The sequence below is a fragment of the Pediculus humanus genome, genomic scaffold, assembly GCF_000006295.1.
Source record: "Pediculus humanus corporis 1103172107475 genomic scaffold, whole genome shotgun sequence".
NCBI classification, from domain to species: Eukaryota; Metazoa; Arthropoda; class Insecta; order Psocodea; family Pediculidae; genus Pediculus; species Pediculus humanus.
Window position 1 is genome coordinate 566,806 of NW_002987093.1, and position 26,217 is coordinate 593,022.

General features: G+C 26.7%; 8 protein-coding genes across 8 annotated transcripts; 2 read left to right on the forward strand and 6 right to left on the reverse strand.

The window, feature by feature from the left end:
- Positions 1–558: 558 nt before the first annotated feature.
- Positions 559–2,336, reverse strand: Phum_PHUM127180 (Succinate semialdehyde dehydrogenase, putative; the record flags this gene model as incomplete). Its single annotated transcript, XM_002424290.1, has 3 exons — positions 559–584; positions 626–2,058; positions 2,245–2,336. The coding sequence occupies 3 exons, from the start codon at positions 2,334–2,336 to the stop codon at positions 559–561; spliced, it is 1,551 nt and encodes a 516-aa protein (XP_002424335.1).
- A 777-nt stretch (positions 2,337–3,113) lies between these two features.
- On the reverse strand, positions 3,114–6,540 carry Phum_PHUM127190 (paramyosin, long form, putative; the record flags this gene model as incomplete). Its single annotated transcript, XM_002424291.1, has 11 exons — positions 3,114–3,303; positions 3,404–3,699; positions 3,786–3,968; positions 4,050–4,243; positions 4,328–4,466; positions 4,539–4,755; positions 4,971–5,203; positions 5,279–5,395; positions 5,481–5,879; positions 5,955–6,075; positions 6,431–6,540. The coding sequence occupies 11 exons, from the start codon at positions 6,538–6,540 to the stop codon at positions 3,114–3,116; spliced, it is 2,199 nt and encodes a 732-aa protein (XP_002424336.1).
- A 215-nt stretch (positions 6,541–6,755) lies between these two features.
- On the forward strand, positions 6,756–7,885 carry Phum_PHUM127200 (60S ribosomal protein L11, putative; the record flags this gene model as incomplete). Its single annotated transcript, XM_002424292.1, has 4 exons — positions 6,756–6,836; positions 7,093–7,390; positions 7,481–7,575; positions 7,850–7,885. The coding sequence occupies 4 exons, from the start codon at positions 6,756–6,758 to the stop codon at positions 7,883–7,885; spliced, it is 510 nt and encodes a 169-aa protein (XP_002424337.1).
- Positions 7,886–8,517: 632 nt separating this feature from the next.
- Positions 8,518–11,579, reverse strand: Phum_PHUM127210 (Rho-associated protein kinase, putative; the record flags this gene model as incomplete). The annotated part of the gene is made up of 7 exons (XM_002424293.1): positions 8,518–8,742; positions 9,017–9,112; positions 9,284–9,373; positions 9,460–9,634; positions 9,809–10,860; positions 10,995–11,234; positions 11,358–11,579. 7 exons carry the CDS (start codon positions 11,577–11,579, stop codon positions 8,518–8,520), a joined length of 2,100 nt encoding a protein of 699 aa, XP_002424338.1.
- Positions 11,580–12,050: 471 nt separating this feature from the next.
- On the forward strand, positions 12,051–12,871 carry Phum_PHUM127220 (mitochondrial 50S ribosomal protein L34, putative; the record flags this gene model as incomplete). The annotated part of the gene is made up of 2 exons (XM_002424294.1): positions 12,051–12,115; positions 12,568–12,871. 2 exons carry the CDS (start codon positions 12,051–12,053, stop codon positions 12,869–12,871), a joined length of 369 nt encoding a protein of 122 aa, XP_002424339.1.
- Positions 12,872–14,255: 1,384 nt separating this feature from the next.
- On the reverse strand, positions 14,256–16,262 carry Phum_PHUM127230 (SAX, putative; the record flags this gene model as incomplete). Its single annotated transcript, XM_002424295.1, has 5 exons — positions 14,256–14,376; positions 14,418–14,777; positions 14,856–15,440; positions 15,523–15,979; positions 16,220–16,262. The coding sequence occupies 5 exons, from the start codon at positions 16,260–16,262 to the stop codon at positions 14,256–14,258; spliced, it is 1,566 nt and encodes a 521-aa protein (XP_002424340.1).
- Positions 16,263–20,214: 3,952 nt separating this feature from the next.
- On the reverse strand, positions 20,215–22,164 carry Phum_PHUM127240 (synaptotagmin-15, putative; the record flags this gene model as incomplete). Its single annotated transcript, XM_002424296.1, has 8 exons — positions 20,215–20,528; positions 20,604–20,718; positions 20,796–21,123; positions 21,196–21,347; positions 21,408–21,506; positions 21,577–21,728; positions 21,871–21,962; positions 22,043–22,164. 8 exons carry the CDS (start codon positions 22,162–22,164, stop codon positions 20,215–20,217), a joined length of 1,374 nt encoding a protein of 457 aa, XP_002424341.1.
- Positions 22,165–24,804: 2,640 nt separating this feature from the next.
- On the reverse strand, positions 24,805–26,153 carry Phum_PHUM127250 (Arginine/serine-rich-splicing factor RSP31, putative; the record flags this gene model as incomplete). Its single annotated transcript, XM_002424297.1, has 5 exons — positions 24,805–24,853; positions 24,928–25,196; positions 25,296–25,499; positions 25,597–25,911; positions 26,010–26,153. 5 exons carry the CDS (start codon positions 26,151–26,153, stop codon positions 24,805–24,807), a joined length of 981 nt encoding a protein of 326 aa, XP_002424342.1.
- Between the last annotated feature and the right edge of the window lie 64 nt (positions 26,154–26,217).

The window sequence follows — 26,217 nt, forward strand, 5'->3', positions numbered from 1 at the left end:
GTATTATAATTAATTAAATACATAATAATAATAATCAGTATTATTTATTTATTTTTATTTTTGCTAATTTATTAGTTTTATTTTAAATTATTTAATTAATTTATATAGATGCCTTATTGCCACGCATCATTATTTAAATAAAAAAAAAAAATGATTATTATTAAAAATTAATAAATCGTTGCGGGCAATGGTTGTTCAGTAAATAAATAAATATACGTTAAATATTATTAATTTATTTTTTAATTATGTATTTTTTATAAATTTTTGAATCGATAAACATAAAAACTTGTGATATGTACAAACAATGAAATTAATTTTTTTTTTGTTTTGTTGTAAAAATGCCTTGTGAAAGTTGTTAAAAATTAAAAAATATATTTTCATGTTAAATATTATTATTATGTGTCATTTTAACCTTTAACCTTTACTTTTTTCTAAGAGAGAAAGAAGAGTTTTGAGTAAAATGTATTTCAAAGGGCAAAAAAAAAAAAATGAATTCAGGTATAATGTAAAAGTTATTTTTATGTAGTTAGAAATGTTACTGAAGAAAACACCTATGAATTAATTTTTACCTTCGAATATGTTTTCTAAAATTTATGAAATTATGTTTTAATTCAATTTAACCCACCAAAACATAAATATTTTATGTAAACAAACTCATCAATGCCATAATGAGATCCTTCCCTTCCAATACCAGATTCTTTGACTCCTCCGAAAGCTGCTTCAGGACAACTTATAATTCCTTCATTAATACCTATCATTCCAGTTTCTAATTTTTTAGACACCCTCCATATTTGATTTAAATCGCTACTGTAAAAATATCCAGCCAAACCTGATTTGGTATTGTTAGCTATTTCAATAGCTTCTTCTTCTGTTTTAAATTTTATGATTTGAACAACTGGCCCGAAAATCTCTTCGTTATAACAATTCATTTCAGGTTTTATGTTGGTAAGAATTGTGGGAGCATAAAATAAATTACCCAATTCTGTCAATTTTTTTCCTCCTTTAATCACTTTGGCTCCCTTTGATATGGCATCATCAACTAAACTACTAACTTTATTTATTTGCATTTCATTTATCAAAGGTCCCATTGAAATACCTGGTTTCGACCCATCCCCACATGTCAAAGAATCTAGTTTCGATGAAAGCTTTGAAATGAATTCATCTACAACCTCTTCCTGAATCAAAAATCTGTTGGCACTTACACATGTTTGACCACAATTTCTAAACTTGGATGCCATGGCTCCTTCAACTGCTTCATCTAACTTAGCAGAATTGAAAACAATAAATGGAGCATTTCCTCCTAACTCTAAAGCAATTCTTTTAACACCAGTAGAACACTGGCTATACAATATTTTCCCTACAGCTGTACTTCCTGTGAAAGAAATCCCTGCTACAGAATCATGTGTACATATCAATTTACCTATATCAGGAGCATTATTTCTATCGCATGTCACAACGTTAATAACACCAGGAGGAAAACCAGCTTGATCAGCCAAATCAGCTAATGCTAATGCTGATAACGGAGTGTCTTCAGCTGGTTTAATAATGCAAGTACAACCGGCTGCTAAAGCAGCTGCAGCTTTTCTAGTTATCATTGCAACTGGAAAATTCCAGGGAGTGATTAAGCCAACAACACCTATGGGTTGTTTAATGAAAATCATTTGTTTACTTTTGGCCTGTCCATCAATTACTTCTCCATGAATTCTACGAGCTTCTTCGGAAAACCATTCTACAAAAGAATTACTATATTTGACTTCACCTAAAGCCTCAGTTTTACATTTTCCTGATTCTGCTGTCACTATATCCGCTAATTCATCGGCATTTTTAACAAGAAGATTATACCATTGTCTCAGTAAATCAGATCTTTCTTTGGGCGTAGTTGTTTTCCATAATTTAAATGCTTCCGAAGCATAATTGATGGCCTCTGAAACATCTTCGACATTAAGATTTGGCGCGGACCCTATTATCTTACCAGTAGCCGGATTAACGACATCAAATTTTTTATTTAAAACACCATTAACCCATTTTCCATTAACAAACGATTTATCTTTAAAGGAACTATACAACCGGTAATTATTTATAAAAAAATAATTATAAAATTTTGATTTAAAACTATACATAATCGATTAAAATAATTATTTTAATTTTACTCTATATTTATCAATTAAAAACTCTACACTTCCTACAAAATAAATTAAAATTTAAAAAATGGAAGACAAAATATAATAATAATGGAAGACTTACGAAATTGATGTAATTGATAAATCCATTAATTGATTTAAATTTCTGACGCAAGGTTGCCATGTTACAATTTCAGTTAAATCACGTTCCGACATTTTGAATTTTGAGAAACTTGAATAATTTTTTTCTGCTTGTATTCCTGTAAATAAATTTTTATTCGCGAATTAATTAATTAATTAATTAATTTAAAACAATTTAAATTTAATTTTTTTTAAAAAAAATTATTCATTACGAAAACCTTGGTTTGTTTTTAACTTTTTGACCTTTAAAAAAACTTGTGTCAATTAAATTGCTCCAAAAAAAAAAAAATTAATTGAAGTTTTTTTAAATTTTTTTAACCGTTAAAAATTAGTAATTGATGACAAAAAAAAAACAAACTCATTTGTGTTTTAATACAATATTTATAAAAATTTGTACCTTTCTTTTACGTTTATTACTCGAAATACATATTATTTAACATTTATTGGGAAAATTAAAAATAATAATAATAATTTTCTACTAAAAAAAATACTTTATTTAAATGTTAATTTTTTTAAAACTTAATTTTTTTTTTATTATTGTTCCAACTTTGAAACAATCTTTGCTATTTCTTCTGAATCAATGGGTCCATCTGGAACTGTAGAAATACGGGGTAATATAAAACTTTCATTTTTTCTTTTAGCACCTTGATATTGATGTAATAATTTTTTCAATTCTAAATTTTTACTATGAAGTTTTTGAGCTTTAAGATTAAGTGCATGACGTTCTGAAAAATATATAATTTAAATTTTTATTTTTCTTTGAGTCGAAGCCATTAAAACTTCAAATATGGTCACTCATTTTATTAGAATCGAATTAAAAGCAATTATTTTATAAAAATAATTTAAAATCTGTCAATTGTTACCCTGTAAAATATTTAAATATTTGATTAGAGCAAGAAAAACAGCATTCCATTTGTTTTTAATTTTATGAGGAACCAAAGTTCTATAGGATTCCCAATAAGAAGCAATATCTTCTTTTGAAAGGAGTCTCGATATGGTAAATCGTTTTTTAGACAACCTTGATGACATTCCTGTCGGAGTTCTAAAACAATTATTATTTTTCATTTAAAAAATTAACATATTTTCTTATATGTAAGTAAAAATAAACTACCTGAAAAGTGTGTATGTGTGTGTGTACCTACCCACATCTATCACCATGAAGTGTAGTCACAAAGTTTTTCAAAGCTTTCAAAACGTGAATTTTTTCAATAACCATAGGATGAGATATATCACATTGATCTTCTTTGGGTTTTCGTTTTTCTGCCAAAGCTGCTTTTTCATTATCAGAAACATAAGATTGAACTCCTCCTTCACTTTGTTTGGGTTCATAACTAGTTGATTGACTTCCCGGTTTTCCAGTTGTTCCACTTTCATTTTTCTCTTCAAAATCATCATCTCTTCTTGCTTGAATTCTTAATTTCGACACTTTTTCTTCCAACTCTCGCATTCTAAAATTATTTTTTTTTTTTTCCCTTTTATTATGTTCTATCGTTTAAAATGGATTTGAAGGTATACACTCCATACATACTGCATAATGGAAGATGGCCTGTTATCAGAAGAATTTTTGTAATACGAATCGAATGGATCATCTTTTCCATCTAAACTATAAGCGGAATTTTCTTTTCTGTCGCAAATAAGACAATATGCAAAGGGTCGAAAAACATTTTTCATTGTCTCGAAATCGTTTTCACTTTGAACATCAATAGCCTAAAAACAAAATTAATTTTTTTTTTTTTTAAATACGGTTAAAAGACGACGACACATTCACAAAAGTTTTTTTTTACTCACTGCAAAAACATTGTCCAAGCGAACCAAAGTTTTTTCATCATTCGTGTAACGCATTAATAATTGATTTAATTTTTCTTCAATTAAAAATCCAGACTGATCAGCTACTTGTTCCAATATATGATGTAATAAACGTTTTTTACTCGCTGCTACTTCGGCAGTCATTTTGGTTTCATCAACGGTTTTAGTATTTTTTTCTATTACAAACAAATTTAATTACTAAATAATATCAGGTGAAAAAGTTTCCTTATTAGGTTTTGAATGATACAGAAATTAAATACCTTTACTTTTCATTACATTTATAACATCCTCAGCAACTTTATAAGAAGGTAATTCTGTTTTATTTAAGACTGGATGATTAGGTGAATTCCAATTCAAACCCAAAATTTGTTCATAAATAACTTTATCGATCATCGTAATCTAGAAAAAAAAAGTATGTTAATTATATAAAATTAAAAATTTTTTTTCTTTGTAATCAAATTTTAAATTTACCTTATTTAATAACTCTTTCGCTTCATCATCTTTCATTTCCCAAATACTTTGAAATTTTCTTTCATTCATCTCGGATATTTTCAAAGCTTTATTTTCTGTCTCTTCGACATTTGCATGATATCTTTCAACTTCTTTTGTTAATTTTTTCACTTCATCTTCAGTCGATTGTCTTTTTTCATCTGTTTTTCTTTTCAAAGTGTTTACCAAATCTTGAAGCCTAAAACAATATATTAATAAATACAAATAAATTATTTTATGAAGAAAAAAAATAATATTAAAAATAATTTACCTCAAAATGATAATGAAAAAAAATTTTTATCAAAATGGGAGGCACAGATTTAATAAAAATATTTATTTCAAGTGAAAAGTAATCTAATTGGCAATTCTGGGTTTAAGAAGCTGTGCACAAGGTAAACAAATTATTTTCATTACTTATTTAATCTTCTCTTCTGATGATGTTTTATGTAAACATTTTCTTCTTCCCTTTTTTTTAAAACTTGAAAATTGTAATCCAATTTTTCACTATTTAGAAGACATAGAGCTTTTATGTTTTCCAATTCTTGTTCTAAAGCTTGCACATCATATTCCAATGTTATTTTTGTTTCTCTATATCTTTCTTGATGATCTCTGTGCAATACATACATATCTTGAAAAAATTTCTCAACCTAAAAATAAATTTTAATGAAAATGTTTTTTTGTAACAATAACAAGAAAATTCAATCGATAAAATATCTCATTACCATTTCTGACTTTCTTTGAATGTTAGAAACTTCATCTTTTTCTCTTTGATTATATAAACTTTGCCAGGTTTTAAAATTATTTTCAGTAATTTGATTTCTTGTCGTATCTATAGACTCCTAAAATTTAAAATAAATAAATAAAAAATTAATGGAATAATATTTGAATATTTCAAATTGTAAACAATTTCAATAAATAACAAACCTCTATATGATCTAATTCAATTCTGCAAGCTTTTTTCATTAACAAAACTTGTTCATCGATTCTTTTAGTTAACAAAGCCAATTCTTCATACATAGTTTTCCTTCCTTTCATAAACTTTTCATCGGCTACTTTCAATTCCAAATGAAAGTTTTTCAGTAAATTATTTTTCTGTGTTATTAATTCCAAACATTTGGCCTTTTGCTGTTTTAGATGATCGTTCAATACGAGAACCCCAGTAGTTTCAACAATTGAATTCCATTCTGATGAAATTTCTTCTAATTTATCTAATGCTGCTAAAGATTCTTCTTTTAATTGAGCTATTCTTGCATTTTTTTCTTCAAGTTCAGTTTTTCTACGCAAAACTTCAACGGAATCACTTGCGACTCTAATATTTGTAATCTAATTTTAAAAAAAATTAATATTAGTTTTAATTATTATTATTTTTTTCAAATTAATAACTCGTTAAATATTAACCAGTTCTTTCCCTTCATAAAATAATTGCATTAGCGTATCTTCGCTAGTTTCAATTGTGTCGTCTATCAACGATACTTCAGATTCTGGTTCTTGAAATGTTCCTTCGGCAATAGCTTTAAGCCTTTAGATTAATAATGTAATTATTTTAAGGTCATTTTAAAAAATTATCAGTATATTAAAATGTTAATTCGGTTTAAAAATATAATAATAAAAAATTTATATTTATTACTTTTCAGCATTTTCTAATCTCCGCTGAATTCTTAATCGTCTTGCTAATTTCCTTAGCCTCGGATCATTTGAAGTAGTTGAAGGTACTTCATCTTTTTTTTCTTCTACTATCGCAATTTCGCTTTCCATAGCTCAATTAAAATTAAAATACTGAAATTATTGTAAAATTAAAAACAAGTAAAAAAAAAAAAGTTAAAGTTTTTAAAAATCACAGCCTTTTATGAGGCGTAAAGTGTAAATAAAGTTACAACTCAGAATAGCCAACATTACTACTGAGTATCTTCTTCAAAATCCAATCATGCCTGCCGTGCAGGAAAAGGTATGTTATTAAATTTTCATCCTTATTTATTGAATTCATCCTTTATCAATATTATTATTTACTAATTAAAACGCTTTCAATAGTCGTTAAATTTTTATTTTTTACGATTTACGTGTATCGCATTCAACATCTAGCTTTTTTTTTAATTATTCAATATAAGTTATTGACGTGTTTTAAAATTACAGGCTGCCAAGAAGACCACAAAGGTGGTCGTTCGGTCGGGCAAAAAAGAAAAGGATAAGACGAAAAATCCTATGCGAGAAGTTAAAATTCGTAAACTATGTTTGAATATTTGTGTCGGTGAATCTGGAGATAGATTAACTAGGGCTGCCAAGGTTGGTACATGCATTATTTTTAGGTTATCAAACATATTAACATTTTTTAAATCTATCTTAAATTATCTATTTTTATTTATAAAGCACAACACTTTAAGGCAGAATTTTATTAAATTTTGTTTACGAGATTGTGCAAAATAAAACTTCTCTTATTGCAACCCTCTATGACAAATAATACTCATAGTGGTACTAAACCAGAGATACACATGATTTATTCATAAATGAGGTTTTTAAAGTATAAAATTTTTTTATTTAGGTATTAGAGCAGTTAACAGGTCAACAACCTGTTTTTTCCAAAGCGAGGTACACAGTCCGTTCCTTTGGTATTAGAAGAAATGAAAAAATTGCTGTTCATTGTACCGTAAGAGGTGCTAAAGCAGAGGAAATATTGGACAGAGGATTAAAAGTAAAAGAATATGAATTAAAAAGGGACAATTTTTCCGACACTGGAAACTTTGGATTTGGAATCCAAGAACATATTGATTTGAACATTAAATATGATCCAAGTATTGGTATCTATGGATTAGATTTTTATGTCGTTTTGGGAAGGCCAGGTTAGTTAGTAATGAAAATTTTTAAAACATTTTAAAAATTATTTTGAGGCATTTGTTTTCATGATTTTTTTTTTTGTGTGTGTGTGTTAGGTTTTAATGTGGCACACAGAAGGAGAAAGAAGGGAGTCATTGGATTCAGGCACAGGTTAACAAAAGAAGATGCCATGAAGTGGTTCCAGCAAAAGGTAAACATTTTACTTACATATACAGAATCTCATTTTGTAGTATGCATATTACAGCACCAAGAAAAAGTAAATGTGTATACATTGATTACTTTTCTTTCTTAGTCGAAAATATGCAAAATTAATTTCTTTTCGTACAATCTCGTTTATTATTTTATCATAAATGAGACTCTGATAAAAGAAACAAATTAATTATAATTAATGATACTTTAAATATCATAATTAGGCTGTCATATTTATATTTATATAATGGTTTTTTGTTTTGTTTTTGTTTCAGTATGATGGTATAATCTTGCCTGGAAGTAAAAAGTAACGCCTGTGAAAAAGCATTACTAATATAATAAAAAAATTTTTAATAAAATGTTTTTAAATTTTTTTTTTTTTTTATATAAACAACATCTCCTGCAATCGATTTTATCAATGATGAAAATATAATTTAATTACATTTTTATTTGAAAGAATTTAAAAAATAAATTATGAATTTTTTAAAATTTTGTAATCAAGCTTTATTCGAAATCATTTTTCAAGTTTAAAACATAAGCATAATTAATGACTTAGTTAAAAAATTTTAAATTATTGCACTTTGATAAATTCAATACTTATGGATTGATTGATTGATTGATTGCACAAAAACTGAGTGAAATAGTATCTCGTGAAGTAAAACGTTCATACTAAACTTTACTCAAATTTATATATATATATATACATATATATTATTTCTACTATTCGTTGATATTAGCCATACGTAAATCTAAACACATTCAAACATACATACATACATACATAGTGTACAATTTAACTGAGATCAGAAAGATAACTAAGAAAAATGACTGACTAATTGATTGATTGATTGACTAATTATTGGAAAACTATACTATTAGGCGTGCATTTAACTTGGTAAAAAAAAAAAAAAAAAAAAATGACAGCTCTAATTAAAAAGCATCATTAATAATATCTATTTAAATAAAATTTTTCAATATTACTTTTTTCCGCTGATGAAAATGCCAATATGCTTTCGATTGCTTTCAAATGTCCCAAATGATTTTCTTTATCCGTTAGAAAATAATAAACCGCGGATTTTAAAAATTGCAACGTTGCCTCCGGATCGTTTCCGCTTCTTTCGTTTTTAACCGTTTTTGACTGAGCTTCCGCTAATCTTTTGTACATTGCCTGAAAATTAAAAAAAGGACTTGTATTAGTGTGTAATCTTTCTTTTTTTTTTTTTTTTGTATATATGAAATCTCTATAACGTCGTCAAGTATCTGTCTCTTCGTGAATTAATATCAAAAAAACAAAAAATTAAAGCTATTCAAAATCGAAAAAATTAAAAAAACGGAAGAAAAGTATTAATATAGTTATCATGCAAAAATATAAGAACACATCACATCATGAAACACAAACACACTTTTAAGTAATCGACTACTACTCATTTTCAGTGACAAACCTTTCTGGCAGCTAAAAGCCAAAGAGATATGGCTTCCTTAGAACTAAGTAAACAAAAGCCACTACTATCAGAATGGGCTGCCCTATATTCCTTGTCCTCCAGTTGAATAAGCAAAATTAAAGAGAAATAAAGATATATTTAATTTAAGTGTTAATCGTTCGGCATATTTGTGTCGTTATAAAACATAAAATACAGTGAATTTCAATTTTTTTACATGCACAGCATTTCATAAATAATTAATAACAATAATAATAATAATAATAATACCTTTAAATTTTCCAATTCGACTTCTGTTATTTTCAATTGAGCAAACAACTCTGGCACTGACATTGGTGATGCATTTTTGTTTTCAACCTCCTGTAAAAAAAAAAAAAAAAAAAAAAACACTTTTTGAAGTGACACACAAGAGTATCAAAAATCATTTTTAAAATTTTAAAACTTACTTGACTGTTTGCCTCGAAACTAACTGATTCTTGGCCTTTTTTATAAATTTCCAAATACATTTTTTTGTGACTTTCTTCCTGTTCTTTTAGTGAAGCTTTTAACATTTCATTTTCCTTTTCTAATTCTTCTTTTAGTGACATAGCTTTTTCATATTTCGGTATCAGTTCAGAATACCTAAAATATTTGAAATAATTACATAAACATTTGTACTCTGAAATTTTTTACAAAAAATAAATAAGATTTTTCCAAATTCATCAAAACTTTACATAGTATGCAACAAGCATTCAATGATATGCAATTTTGAAATGTTACTTTTAACAAAAGACAAATATAAAACATTATACTTACTGAGTCTCTAATTCTGACACTTTGCTCGTTAAATCATTCACTTGAGAGTCACAAATTTTCTTTATACTTTGTAAATTGTCTTCAAATTTGTTTCTTTCCGTTGCCATAGCCTCATCAAATTTTTTTTCAATAAGCAATTTTTCAGTCTCAAACTTTTCCTTAATATCAACCAATGCAGTCTCATATATTGTTTTCTCTTCTTCCACAGTCTTACAATAATCCGAATCGAAAATCATATCGCTTATTTTTCCTCCCTGAGCCTTAAAAGTATTTAAATTATCTCTATATTTCAATTTTTCCTCCTCTAATTTCATTTCGAATCTATTTACAATTTGCATTTTTTCTTCTTCAGTGGTTTTTAGTAAATCATTCCATCTGAGCTCAAATTTTGCTTCTTCTTCTTTTAATTTCTCATCGAATTCACGAATGATTTTGAGATTTTTCTCTTCTTGTGTTTTAATTAGATTTCCTAATTCCATTTCATATTCTAATTTTTTGTCATTTAATTTTTTTTCATACATTTGTATGAGTTCTTTTTTTTCTTCGCTGCCATCGACAGTATCATTATCCAAATCATTTTTAAATGAAAAACAATTAATCGTATTAGAATCCTGCAGAATCGATTTCGTTTCAGACGATATAAAACTCATTGAATCTTTTGAATATATCGATGCAGAGGATGGTAAATCATCAAAATTACCAGAGTCTGCCATAGATGGTAAAAAAAAATCTGGAGTGCAACTACTTTTATCTCCGATTCCATCATGGGAAGGAGTAGGTGACATTTTAAAATGGCTGGATTCATCAGATAAATATTTCAATGGTGAAAATTCAGAGCTTTTTTGAGCAATGGATTTATTAAATTGCGGAGGCAATGCTTGAATTTCGGCTACATTAAAACTTTCATTAGAAATTTGGTCCTGGTTGTCTGGAGGATTTTTGTATGCTTCCACTGATTCTCTATAAATTTTTAATTCACTAACTTCTTTGTTTAACTTGAATATTTCTTCTTCTTTTTCTCTTAATTTTTCCTTGGCTAACTGTAAAAGACTCTGCAACAAAATTTATACATTTTAAATTAATATTTTATAATTCAATTTTAAAAATTTTATAAAAGCCATGGACAATTAATGCATAAATAATGATGATGTAAATTAATGTTTTAAACACTTTAATCTCAACTGACCTTTAATTTTTTTATATTTCTATTAGCTCTTTGAGTAGGAGTTAAATATTCTTCTTGATCATTCCAACCAGATGAACAATGTACAATGTATTTATGACTTCTACCAGAATAAGTGGTACCATTTTTAGCAAAATTAACATGTTCGCAAGATGAATTTTGAGTTGCAATACTGAAATTACTAGTGACACTGCCAATTGACTCTAAATCGTCTTCCAAACCATTTCTGCTTAAACAACTTAGCTGAAAATATAGTACGTTATTAATTATTATTTGGTAAAAAGATTACAAACCTTAACTGAATAACTTTTAATATTAATAAATAGACAAACAGAAAAAATTATCTTTATGTAATATTTAACTTACCCTGCTCCTCGTTAAATGATTTGGCATAAGATTACTTTTGAAAGATTTTCCATTGGAATAATCAGAATTTTCGTGAATTACTGATTGTGTAGGCAATGATGTCGATAAATTTGCTTTTTGTCCACGTACTCTTAGAGAATATGATTTTTTGAACGGTGATGATGGAGAAGGTATTTTGGATACCGGTATTTGAGAAACAAATTTATTCGAATCTAAATCCATTTTGCCACTTTGAAAATTACTCTTTATCATATGTAAATTTCTTTTATCAGTGTAACCATATTTTTAAACAAATAAGCATTTAAAATGAATATTTCAAACATGGTAACAATTTACAAAGAAAATAAATAATTTAAACTAAATTGCACTTAATAACTAAAACGGTGTTATTAACTGCGTCGTCAGTGTTTTAAAAAAAAATTGATTAAAAGTTATAAAATTGATTTAATTTTTAATATACATGGCGGAAACTGTTTGCCGCTGTTATTAATTAATTTGCTGCTACATTTCAAATACGCAACCATATTTTTTTTAATGTTGGCAATTCTACCTGCTCGATTTTGGAAATTTAAAGTATGATATTAAAACTTTATTTTTATCCTATTTAATATATCTTTTAACTAATTCATCTAACATAAGTAATTACATTTATAAAAACTATTAATGCTTTATATTATTTTCAGATAAATTAAAATGGTTCAACGTTTGGTTTACAGGCGTAGGTTGTCTTACAATACCAAAAGCAATAGGAGAAGAGTGTATGTAAATATTTTTTTTGTTTTTATATAAAAGTAATTTTTAAACCACTCAGTTTACAAACTCACTAAATAGTTTGTATTTTTCGTGTGCTTCGAAGCATTCCGTTACGTTATATTGCAATTATAAAGTGAGCAAATTCTATAATATATTGTACAAAGTTTTACACTCAAATTTTTGTTTTTTAAAGGTCTTGAACAACATGATTAAAATGTTAAAGTGGCTTTGGTTAAATTATATTAGTTTTTAAATATTTTCTAAGTCGATTTGTAAGTAAAGGTCGGTTTAGTTTTTTAAAATCTTTGTCGCACTGTCAGTTATTTTAAGGTTATTATGTCTAGTACATACATAAACATGTATTAGTGTGGTTATATTGAGCATTTTAAAAAGCTGTATTAAAATGTCTGTAAAAAAAAACGTACAATTATTTACATTAATATTTTTTTTTTTTTAGTGTAAGAACCCCCGGAGGTAAACTTGTTTATCAATATTTGAAAAAGCCAAAAAAGATTCCAAGATGTGGGCAGTGCAAAGAAAAATTAAGAGGAATTATTCCAGCTCGCCCAATGGAACGATCTAGAATGTGTCTGAGAAAGAAAACAGTTAAACGAGCCTATGGTGGAGTTTTATGCCATAAATGTGTTAAAGAAAGAATAGTAAGAGCATTTTTATTGGAAGAACATAAAATAGTTGTAAAAGCATTAAAAGCACAACAACAATCAATGAAATCTGCTCCAGTTGTTAAAAAAGCTAAATAAAACATTATGTTTTAAGTATGTAAATTTGTTTCGTTTATTACAAATCGATTTTCCCCCATCCTTTCATTTGAAAATTATGTTACTTTGCAATCCTACCACAATGTTTATTTTACTAATGCTCTCATATCTAAAAATTCAGTTTTAAAACATATTATTATTATTATTTACAAAAAAAAAAAAACAGCTGCAAATAAAAACAATACATTTTTTCAAATTATAAAATCATTAATAATGGCACAGATAATTATTTTTACATTTCGAAACTTTCCACAAAGTCATGTGTATACAAATAAAATTTTTTTTAAAAAAAATTAAAATTAATAAAAATGACTTAATTTTATTATATATAATTACATAAATTTTATTATTATTATTATTATATACATAATAAAAAAAAAAAATTGTTAGCTATTATTATTAATATTTGTTGGCACATACACCCTTAGTCTTATTAAATTTGTACAAGATATACAAGCATAAAATATATATTATTAATACTGCTTTAGAAAATTAATAAAAAAAAAAAAATAAGAAAAAAAGCTTAAATATTTTACTACAATAAAATAATAATAATTATTCAAATTAAAAAAAATTACATCAAAACCGATAAATCATTAAATTATCAATCACTAAAATATATATATTAAAAGATAAAAAAAAAATTGAATCGTATAAAAACATTTTATTAAATTTCTTTTAATCGAAACTTGGACAATATCCTTCAATTATTATTATTAATAATAATAATTTTTGTAACTTGCAATTGTTAAAGCTTTGAGAAATAAATTTTAAAAAAAATTTTTTTGATTCTCTTTTAATGACCTTTAATAATTATTATTATTAACTCTTATTAAAAAAAAAAAAAAAAACAATAAAAAATCTAAAGCAGTAATAATAATAATAACTTTAAAAAAAAAAAAAAAAAAGAGAAAATTTATTAACAAATGAAATTTACTAATATAAAACTAAACTCATTGTTTTGTGATCAATATGTAAATTTACTAAAATCCATTTTAATAATAAAAAAAATTATTAATTAATTAATTAAAAAGTGCATTTATTCTTATCGTTATTATCTTAACGTCTTATTTAGTTTAAATTTTTTAAATAAATATTTTACAATAATTAATTAATTAATTACAAACTATTTTTAAATAAAAACTTAATAATATATATATATATATTTTATTGAATTTTTTTTTTTTATAAATAAAACGCAGATTCGAAAAAGTACTCGGAAAATTCGATTCGTACACAAATAAAGTACAAAAATATACCATTTTTAATTCTTTTCTTTCTCTTTTTAATAATAATAATAATAATAATAATAATAATATTTACATTTTTAAAAAAAATTGTTTTTGTTCTTGTTTTATTTATATATTTACACTAATTTGATTGAATTGTCCGCTTTTAATTTCGATAATGTTTTTTTTACCCTAAGAGCCGTCAATCGAACTGGAGGATTTGAATGCCAACATTCTTGCATTATTTTCGACAAAGTTCTCAATACCTTAAAATAATTAATAATTTAATTCGTAAATACTCAAAACAAAAAAAAAGTAAAATTGTATCATCATCAATAAATACCTCATCCGATTCCCATCTGAGTGGTACTTGAGGCCTGATATTTTTCACGCAAACCACTTGATGCATGTCCTCGAAAGAGGGATCGTTAGGCACACAGTCGTAATAAGGCAATTGATAGTCTTCGGCAGAACTCAATTTCCCACCGGTGGCACATCTCCGAGTCATTTCCCAAAAAACTAAACCTAAAGAGTACATGTCGGCCATTTTGAATGATTCAAAAGCGGAAGTGTTTAGTGTTTCGTTGAGTACTTCCGGTGCCATGTATCGTCTCGTTCCCACTCGAGTATTTGGAGCTATGTCTATTTTATTAGTTTCGCTAAATAAAAGAACAAACATAAATTAATGGTGGCAAATCGATTAGATTTAAATTTAAAAAAAAACGTTATTCACTCACCTGATGTATCTGACAGCTAATCCGAAATCTGCTATGGCACACTCTCCATTTCTTTTAACCAATATATTTTTACTTTTAATGTCTCTGTGTGATATCGCGGGTTTTCCGCGAGTCCCGTAGATTTCGAGGTGAAGGTGAGCGATTCCACTTGCCGTCGACAAGGCCAATTTCATTAGGGAAGATGAGTCTAAAACGTGAGAGGCTAAATAGTCGTGCAAAGAACCATTTTCGTGATAGTCCGTGATCAAAAGCATTTGAGTCCAAGATCCCGTTCCTTTTATGTCCGCCGCGATGAATCCCAATATGTTTTCATTTCTCATTAATACTGTTTGGTATATTTCCGTTTCACGAAACCAACTGGCTTCCTCCGTCGTGAAAAATACTTTGACGGCAACTTTTTCCCCTCGCCAGTGAGCGAGCCAAACTTCTCCGTATCGACCCTTTCCAATAGAATGAACCATTTGAATTTGTTTAGCGATTGTTCGCTGAACGAGAAGGGGTAATCCTGAACCCGAACCCGATCCAGAACTTTGTTCAATGAGTTCCGAGAGTGTTCCCGTAGTTGCCAAATAAGCATCACAATTTCTAAAAAAAAAGGGAACCAATTTTAGACAGTTTACCAATTTTAGAAAAAAAGGATGAGAAATTTAAATTTGAGTATACGGACCTGCTCGCTTGACTGAGGTTAAATAGTCTCATATCTTCTCTTTTTTTGTACCTGAGGTAATAGTATGCAACAATAACAAGAAATGCTATTAAGCAAACAGTCACTGAAATAATAAGAGCTATGTAGTGAATGCTATCATCGTAAGACATTCCCGGACTCGGTGTCGTGCTTCGAACTTCAAATTTGGGAGTCAAAGCTCTGTTACAATAGTCCGTGTAATTGCAACATTTGATAGCTTTTTCCTTCGCGTGTGGTATCATGTAACTTTTGCATTGCATAAATCCTCTCTCGTCTCCGGGAAGACACCCGTAAGTCCTTTCCAATTCCCATTTGTTCGTCTCTATGTTGAAAACTTCTTGAATGGCGGTAAAACAAGAACCTCCTTCTTTCGTCTCGCACGTTCCCGTGTCTTTATCTTCGGGACAATGACCCACGCAATAACACAAAACTCCATTACCTTTAAACAGAAATGAAATAAAACGGTAAAATTAAAGAAAGAGAGCAAGCACACACATTTATTATACCTTTGAACAAATACTCTCTCTACCCTCCCTTCACCCCCCCCAAATAATAATAATAATAATAATAGAAGAATTTGACGTGCATTCCCAATTAATACGTGCATGCAGGAATATTTAGTTTGTGTTAAACTGGGGGTGGGGGAAAAAAAAAAAATCAAGTGCATTTTTAACAAAACCTTTTCCAACCTTTTCATAAAATAATTTAAGGTTTAAACCCATTTTCAATCAGCAAAGGATTACAACCTTCCTTATGAACCTTTCGTGAAAGGTAAAATTAATATGTATGACGTCACAGATATACATATACGCTCATCCGACGCACGTGTTTAATAAAAAATTTAAACCTTTTTTACATTTTCTAAACCTTTTTTTTTTTGCGTGAATTAATAAATAAATAAATAATTCGCACGCCATAGATTAATAAAACTTACCTTTACTCGTTTCTTCATAACGAATAAGAATGCATGTAAAAAAAAAAAAAAAGGAATTCACGAATTAGATTTAATTTAATTTTTTTTTTTTTTTCTTATAAATTTACATCGTATAAAAAAAATTTAAAATTAATTGAATGACTTTTTATTATTTTTAACTGATAGCCAGTCGAAATTGACGAAGCGTAAAAATTATTGGCAATTAAATAAAAAAAAAAAAAAAATTAGAATTTTTTTTCGTACGTTAAATTTTTTCTATATGTAGTATGATACATTTCAACTTTATAAATCAATCAATCAATCAATCAATCAATCAACTAATTATACCTACTTCTTTCGGGAAATTCTTCTACTTCCTCATCATCATCATCGTTATTATTATTATTATTGTCATTGTTGTCATGTTGTGCCTCCGTTAAAGAAGTCAATATGTCTTTTGACAACCACATTTTTTTTTTTTTTTTTCGAACTTTCCTTTCGAAAATTGAATTTACATGGTCAACAACAACAACAACAGCAACAACGTTTTGATTCCTGAAGATTTGACCACATAATCAACATCACTTAAATTTTTCTTACTTTATTTTTTATTTTTTTGACATATACTATTATTATCATTATCATTATTTTTACTTTAACCTTTTTTTAAATAGTAAAAAAAAAAAAAACCAACACTTATATATTTTCTTATTGCACTTATATATTTTCTTTCTTTCAGTCTGAAAAGGAAAATTTATCCTTATAAAAAAAAAAAAAAAACAAATTAACCTAAAAGAAACATAAAATGGTACAAGAAATAGTTTTAAAACGAATATTTTCTATCATTATTATTAATAATTTTTCTTTCCCTCCCTCCCTCTCTCTCCTCGTTAATTATTTTTAAAGTAGTTTACCAATGTCTCGGTCGAAAAATAATTTATTACACGTTCCTTGGGTACCACTTGTAAAAATCCCAAACACTTATCATGTGCTACCTATAACCGACGACAATAAGTTTACCACCTACCACATACCTCCGACTATTCTAGAAAAATCGTAAAATTAAATGAAGGTGTTGAAACGCCCCAGGAAAATCAACTCACTCACTCACTGACAGGATCTCATTTTTAACAATCAACATAACAATTTATATATATATATATTAAGGTTCGAACTCGATTATGTGGAAAATATATTTTACATTGAAATTTCTTTAATTATTATTATTATTATTATTATTATTATTATTATTATTATTATACTTTTTTTTCAAGCACGAATAATGTTAAAGTTAGTTAAGCCATATTAATTTTTTAAGGAAGACTACCAGGTGTTAGTGTTAATTATCATTATCAGAGTGTTTGATAGAATGAAGAAGTAAATGTAACCTTACTACTACTACTACCACCATCACCACTACTACTACCCCCACCACCACCACCACCACCTCTACTACTTATTAGTATATAATTTATATATAAAAACATCAATTTGAACAAAAAAGAAAAGACTTCATTGTCACCAGGTCAATAAAAAAATTTTTCTCTCTCTCTCTCTCTCTCTCTCATGATGTTTACATAGGTTACATAAAATCTCTTTTTTTTTTCATAAGGCAAAGTTTTTACGTAATTACATCATAACTTTTAAGGAGAAATTCCAAAAAATCTTATTTGTACTTAAATTTTAAAGGCACCCACCTGGAGAAGAGAGAGAGAGAGAGAGAGAGAAAAAGATTGAATTTTAAGAATTTTTCATGCGTGAAGGTAGGTATTCAAAAAGGAATTCTTATTGAAAAAAAAAAAAAAAGGTACAATGAGGCTGCTATTTCTCTCTCTCTTTTTCTAGGTATTATCACGTAGGAAATACATTCCGTTCCTTATAAGAAAAATTTTTTTTTTTTTTTTGACATCTCGGTTAATTTATTGTATTTTTCATTAAGTTCAAATTTAAAAACGTGAGGAAAAATATTATTGACGAATTATTCGGTTGAAAAAAGAATAATTTTAGAACGGTCATCATCATCATCATCATCATCATTCAACTACAACCAATTGTAAATGTGTGCAAAAAAAAAAAAAAAAAAAAAAAAAAAAAAAAAAAACCTTTTGTGGTAAACAAATCGTTTAATCTCATGTTAAAAGCTTAAACTGCAAATTTTTCGAATAATAACAATCTACTGTAACATTGTTGACATTTTTTTAATGAAAATATGTACAACTATATATTTTTATATTAATTATGGAGTAAAATCGAGTAAAAAAAAAAAAATTTAATTCGAGTAAATAAATTTCATGAAATACCTGCGAACTGTAACAAATCGAAGTCAATTTAAATCTTATTATGATTCTTAAAAAAAAAAAAAACTGCTAATTTTTTAATTACTTATAAATATTTAAAATTTAAAAAATTAATTAATTCTTAATAATTTTCAAGTCCAAATTATGATGTTTTAAATTTATTTTAAAAAAATTAAATAAATAAATAATAATGATAATAAAATTCATTCGACCAATTCAGTAACTTTTTTTTAACATAATGAAATGTGAGCTCGATTGTGAATTCAAAAAAAAATTTATTACTTTTTAATTAATTTAAATCATTTTTTATGGTTGTTAAAACAATTTTAAACAAATGATTAATAAATACTAAAATTTTTTTATAACATATGATTTAACAATTTATTAAACTTGATTTAGAATGAGAAAATTAATTACAAGGCTAATTTTAAAAATTAATACGAAAATATTTTTGAATATAAAAGAAAAAAAACCTTAATAAGATCAATAAAAAAAAAAAAAAAAAACAAAAATTATTATTAATGTTTTTAAATTAAATATTTTTAAGTAAATGAACAGGTATTTCACAAAATATAAAAATAACTAAATGAATTTTTTATAATTTAGTTTCAAAATAAAAAAAAAGATGTACTAAGGCCACCGAGGTTTTAAATAATATCAAAATGAAAAAGTTTTTATGAGAAAAAACATTGCTGTGATAATTTTTAGAAAAAAGAAATAAAATTATTACTTTTTACTTTGTTTTCATTTGGATAAGTGTATACACAAAAATGGACGCGACAAGTATGCTTTAAGAGTATAATTATACAAGTAGCCGACACAAAAATATATCGATATCACATTTTTCAAAATTCTTTTTAAAAAATTACTCCAATTATAACAAAATTATCGTTAAATATTTTAATAAAATTTTACTTACTAAATTGTCCTCGTCCTAAAAGTACACTCAAGCCTACGAATAATCTTGATTTTCCAACAAAATCAAGAGAACTCGATAACGCGGCCATTTTCCACTCATTCGATCATACACTGTACTGTTGCCATATTGAAAACAATAAAAAAAACACTGTTGCCAACTTATTTTCAATTCGAGCCATTGACAATTTTTTATAACAATCCAACTCGTATTTTTAAATAAATTATTAATTATTTGATTAAAAAATAATAATTTTGTAATTATATAAAAGAAAATTTCAAAAAAAATAAATAAATAAATAAAAATAAATACGAATAAAATTACCCAAGTAAAATTAAGTATTACTCTATTGCTTTATGTAAAATTAATAAATACTGAATTGGAATACTAATAAATAAATAAATAACAATATTTAAATAATATTTGTTTTTATTTACTGCTTAATATACATATATAATTAATCAATCGTTTAAAAATAAATTTTACAATAGTTATAAAATCAACAATAAAGTATTTTTCTTCGAGTTAAAAAATATCATCATTTCCGGTCATAGATATAATCTATACCAATGTCGCACCACTTCTTTTCTTAAAAACACCCTTCCCCAAGGGGTTAATTTTTTATTATCCATATAAAAAAAAGGTCCGAAATTTAATTTTCCAATAATTACATCGTTTACGAATCCTTTCAATCTAACGGTTATAGTAACGGATAAATGATCAATTTGATCATTTCGTACTTGAAATGTAAAAGTGCAATTGTAATAAGGACTCCTTGAATCCATTGAAACCGTTGATTTTTTTGTTTTTATTTTTTCACCCAGGACATACATTGTGGCTTTAACATAGGTGTTTAACTTAACTAAAATTCAAACCAAATAATTAACAATGAAATAAATCAACATTTAAAAATCAAAAAAATATTTTTTTTCATTACCATTCTTTTCTTTTTGAAGACTTAAATTTTTCCCTTTTTCGACTAATATTGTAAATTTATTTTGCTCGCTGTTATATCTCAATGACAAAGCCAAATTACCTGGACAGACATGGGGCTGTTAAAAATGCAATAATGTCATTGAAAATGTACATAATCATAAAATTATATTTAAAATATAAATCAAATTCGTACCTGTGAACTCTTGTAAAGTTTTATTCTATATTTTTTAGGTTGATCAAAATTAATATCTTCGAGTGTAAATAATCCATGACCTATGGCTTCATTTTGTCTCTGAATGGAAGCATCAAAAACTGAAAATCTTAATATTTTCCCAGACAATTCTTTCACTGTGAAACTAAAATCTTGCTTTACTTCCGGATTGCTACAATTATTCAAAATCTTACTGCATTTTATATATTTTTCCGATGGAAGAATAGATAATTTAATTATTGAGAAATATGAATTTCTATCCCTTCCTTTTTTTGTTAAATTTTCTAATTTGCTAATGTTTATCAAACACCTACAATAAAAAAAAGAGGAGACAAATCATACATTTGAAAACTTTCACATTTTTCATTAAATATCCCCTTACATTTTCTTTTTTTTATAATATGCAGCTGTAAATAATAATTTTCCATGGCAAACATCCGAAAGGATTTGACATTTGGAATATTTTTCATAATTTAAATTAGTAAAACTTTCCCAAATATAACTTGACGTTTTTATAGTCATGACGCTTTTCTCCTTATTATTATTACTTATATTTTTATTTAAATTTAAATTACATAAACTTAACGATCTCACTTCTTTAAAATAATTTGATTCCGTGTTTGGAGATGTTAATGAAGTGACGTCACCTCCGGTTTCGCCATGTTTTAAAAGTGGCACCTTTGAATATATAACCTGTAAGATATTTTTCCTTATAAGATTTTTTTTTGACACTTTATTTTATCGAAAACTTAAATAAACTCACATGATTTTTAAAATTTTTCAACGTTTTCTTCTTACGATTGGAGTATAAGAATACAGGAGGTCCATCCGAAGAAAGATTTTTCATTGTTTTTTTCCAATATAAAGGAGGTTTTAATAAAGTTTTCTGATTTCGATTTTTCGTTTTTTTCAAGTCTGAAAATCAGTTTCGAAATTAAAAAACGTTACACGAAGAAAAGAAAAAACCGTTATTTTTAATAAAAAAAAAAAAAAAAAAAAAAAAAATTACCGATTGGGAAAGCGTACACGGGTTGTGGTTGTATAACGTTTAATGCACCTTTCCAATCTTCTTCAAATGTACCTTCCGTACTGCTAAATTCATTTTTTAAATCGGATGTAGTTCTACTGTTTGAAGTTTTTTCATTCGACCTAAACAAAAAAATTTATTTAATATAAATAAAGTTTTCCTTATCCAAAAAAAAAATTCCATGGAAAATTCAAAATCTTACCCAGATTCTGGATTTAAATCCGTATCGTTTGTAATCAAAGTTTTTGGATATCTTGTCAAATCACTTTCATCAGACCGTGTGAAATAACAAGGACATAATTTTTTTAATACTTTTTCAAACATAATTCCACCATCTTACAAAACATGTCCATTCGTTTATCCACCAGCATAATTAAAAATTGTGACAAAATTCCATCCAATCTATCTATCTATCTATCTAAATGATGATGACTATGAAAAAATAAATATAAACAAATTAATTAATTTATTTCAAACTTTTATTATTATTATTATTATTATTTTTAAAAAAAAGCAGACGACTACAAGTTCAGAATTGATATTTATTATTATTATTATTATTATTATTATTTATACACAATTTGTTTTTAGTTGTAATATATGATAATGAATAAAATAAATTAATTAAATCCTTTTTCCAAATCCGCTAAAAAAATTCCCGTAAAAATAGTAAAAAAATGAAATGTGTTTAATTTTTTTTTTTTTTTAAATAGGAAAACCACCAGAGCCTTTTTTTAAATAATGCTTACCCAAGGGACTGAATTTTCCGGAAAATTTAAATTGAAATAACGACGTAGAGACGACGATGCCGGTTTTTTGTTTCCCCCGCGCACTTGATTTTTTAAATTGTTTTTTTTTTTTTTTTTTTTTTTTTTTTCTAGCCGAATTTTAAATGATATCACCGTGAATACGATTAATAATAATAATAATAATAATTATTATTATTATTATTTTAACGGTTTGACACGACGAACGTTATATACCAATTATCCAAGACGATTTCTCTAATCCGCGATGTTCTCGACTCCGCCGCCACCGCCGCTTCCGGTTTCTTCTCAAAACAATTGAATTTCATTTCCGGAGAAACCGACCGACGGAAGAAAAAAACCGTTAAATTATCGGTTATTATTATTATTATCTTCCAAAGAAAAACCGAATTTTTTTACCTTTATTAAAAAATTATTATACCACCAAAACCCTCATTTTTATTGAGAAAATTCAAAGGGAAGAAGAAAATTTATCATAACTTTTTATACCAAAGATTTGCGTTTATACTAAAATTTTGTTAGAGATTATTAATAATAATAATAATAACTGACAAAAAATAAAATTTCTTTCCTAATCCGAATTAACAATAGTATTATTATTATTATTATTTTGTTTTTTTTTTGCGATTCAGGATATGATTATTGCAATACTAAATCTCCATTTTTTTTTTTTTTTTGTTGTTTATATCATTATGTATATATATTTATGTCATCAAATAGTCTTACAAATAGAATCTTATGTGTATATAAACACACACATTTATGCGTTGTTTAAAAAAAAAAAAAAAAATTTTTTTAATAATTTTTTCCAGGAAGCAAATCATCACAAATAAGAAAAATAATCAATCTAATTAATGTCTTTAAAAAAAAAAAAAAATTTCAACACTATTCTCTCGAATGATAATAATAATAATAGTGACATTACAATAGAAAAATTTTTCGTCAATAATTATAAAAAAAAATTCCTTATCCTAATACTATTCACCTGACAAAATTAACCAAAACATTTTTCTCTCTCTCTTTTTTTTTTTTTATTATTTTTTTCTAATACAATTTTCCTTAAATATATATATAATAATAATAATAATAATATTCTCCTGATAAATCACTAAAAATATACAATTATATAGAATCGCGAATGGTTTTTGCTACAAAAAAAAAAAAAAAAAAAAAAAAATTAGGTTTAAAGTTTTGCTGAGCTACAATTATTATACTTCCTACATCCGTACATGACTTTGAATGAAATTGAATGTGTGGTAAAGTTCGTTTATATATATATAAAGCGGTCGAGAAAAAGTAATAATCAATCAATCAATCAATCAATCATCTCTCTCTAAAGGTATTTTATGAAAATTATTTTACTGATTATAAAACAACTAAATATTTATCTTGAAAATTTGACGAATTCTTCACGGAGATTTCCCGTCAGCGAAATGTCGATGGTTTAAGTAACATAGAACACGTTGATCGAACGTTCGGCCCCGTAGAAAAACGTCGACAAACGGACGACGAGTTAACGGACGACATCGGCATCTCGCGTTTTCGAATCCGCTTTTAATATGGCGCGTAGCGACGTGATGATTCCGCGCTCCGCAATGAACTTCTAACAAAAACAATGCAAAATATGTTTTGTATACCCCTTTACTATATGCATATATTTATTGTTTTGGGTGATTTAAGTTTTTTCAACTTGATAAAATTTAATTACGTGTGTGTGTGTATAATATATATTTATAACGATGTTTAATTATATTAACCGCCATTTTTACGTAAGCCTAAAATCATTGTATGTTTTTTTCGAGATATTGAAAATCAACGGAATCGTTTATTAACGAAAAAACAAGCCATAAAAAATTTATTAAAATCTAATGATTTTAAACTTGAAAAATGATGGTAATTAAAGCTAATATTTTTAATATTAAACGGTTGTTTTTATCCGAAACTCTGAATGCGTACACTTTAACGTGAAAAAATCCATAAATCAATGATAAAGGACAAAAGCACCTTTTCGTTAAAAAACACATTTAGACCTTTAAAAAGTCTATCATTTATATATATATATATATAGAATTATGCATTCCCTCAGCTGAGAAGCAAAAATATTTGCATAAAATTAAAGCGAAATAATTATTTAATAACCAAAGTTATGTGTACTTGCGTGTTACTTTTTTTAAATATTAAATAATCGTGTGCAAACTTACCCCCTATCGTCGAAAGTGTCACGACTGAAGTCTTCATATAGACCACTGTAAGTAATATTAATCGTGTGAGTGATTTTGAATAAAATTGAGTTTCGAAATTAATTATTTGAAATACATACCCAAATCTACTGCCGACAGATGTAGAAGTCGTGGGTGGAGAGCGACGGCTGTACATATAGTCGGAGCTTCTTTCATATTCTCTCAAAGAACTAGAACTAAAACCCCTAGGAGGCGGGGGTGGTAAAGTTTCACGACCGCGAGGAGGTAATGGAGGAGGTGGTAAAAACTCTCTGCTTCTTGGAATTTCACGACCAAGTGAAAATCTTCTGTCAAACAAGTCACTATCATCATAACGAGTGCGTTCATAAAATCTTTCATAATACGGATCCTGTTTTCAAAAAAAAAAAAAAAAAAAAATCATTTATTCATTTTTCTTTTTTCCCCTAATAACTTAATTCTGATGTAAATAACTAATTCCAAAACTTACCATCATTCTTTCTCTCAAAAATGGAGGAGGAGGAGGTGGTGGATAGGGATCTCTGGCAAACATTCTATCTCTGTAACTACTACGATCAGGGCCACCACCTTTGGGACATTCTTTTGACCAATGACCTCCTCTACCACATCTGTAACATTGTTCTGGATCTCCCATGCCAGGTCTTTGCCTAACTCTACTAGTTGATAACTGAACCTGAAAATAAAAAAAAACAAATTAAAAAAATATAAAAATGTTTCGAAGTATTACAATCGAAAATATTAATAAAATATAAATAAATTTTTTTTTATACCTTCATAGGTTGGCCATCCAATATATAACCATTCAATTCTCTGATACATTCATTAACATTGTCAGAACTTTCAATGTGAACAAACCCATAGTTTCTTACAATGTCACATTCTACAACTGTTCCATATTTTGCAAACAAAGCTCTAACTTGTGGAGCTTTCGTATTATCAGTTAAATTACCAACAAAAACTTTAGTCGTTGGTGTTTGAGGTCCTTTTCGACTTGTAGCTGCCTCCACTTTAATTGAACTTCCATGAACCAAATAACCGTCTAAATTTTGAATAGCATCTCTCCCAGAATCTTCATGCTCCATGTGCTGCATTATACAAAATAGTAAAAATAAATTTTTTATCATTAGCTATCATTTTAAAATAATAATTAAATTAAACATTTTTTTATTATTTATTAACCTACCACAAATCCATAATTTTTCACAATATCACATTCGACAACTTTTCCATATTTTTCAAACAATGGCTGAATATCAGCTTTTGTTGTTTTGTCAGATAAATTTCCAACAAATATTTTAAACGTTCCTACACTGCTAAATCCAGGCATTGTATTCCTACAAACAAAATTCATCATTCCACTTAATAAACACTAATTAATTAGATTTAAATTT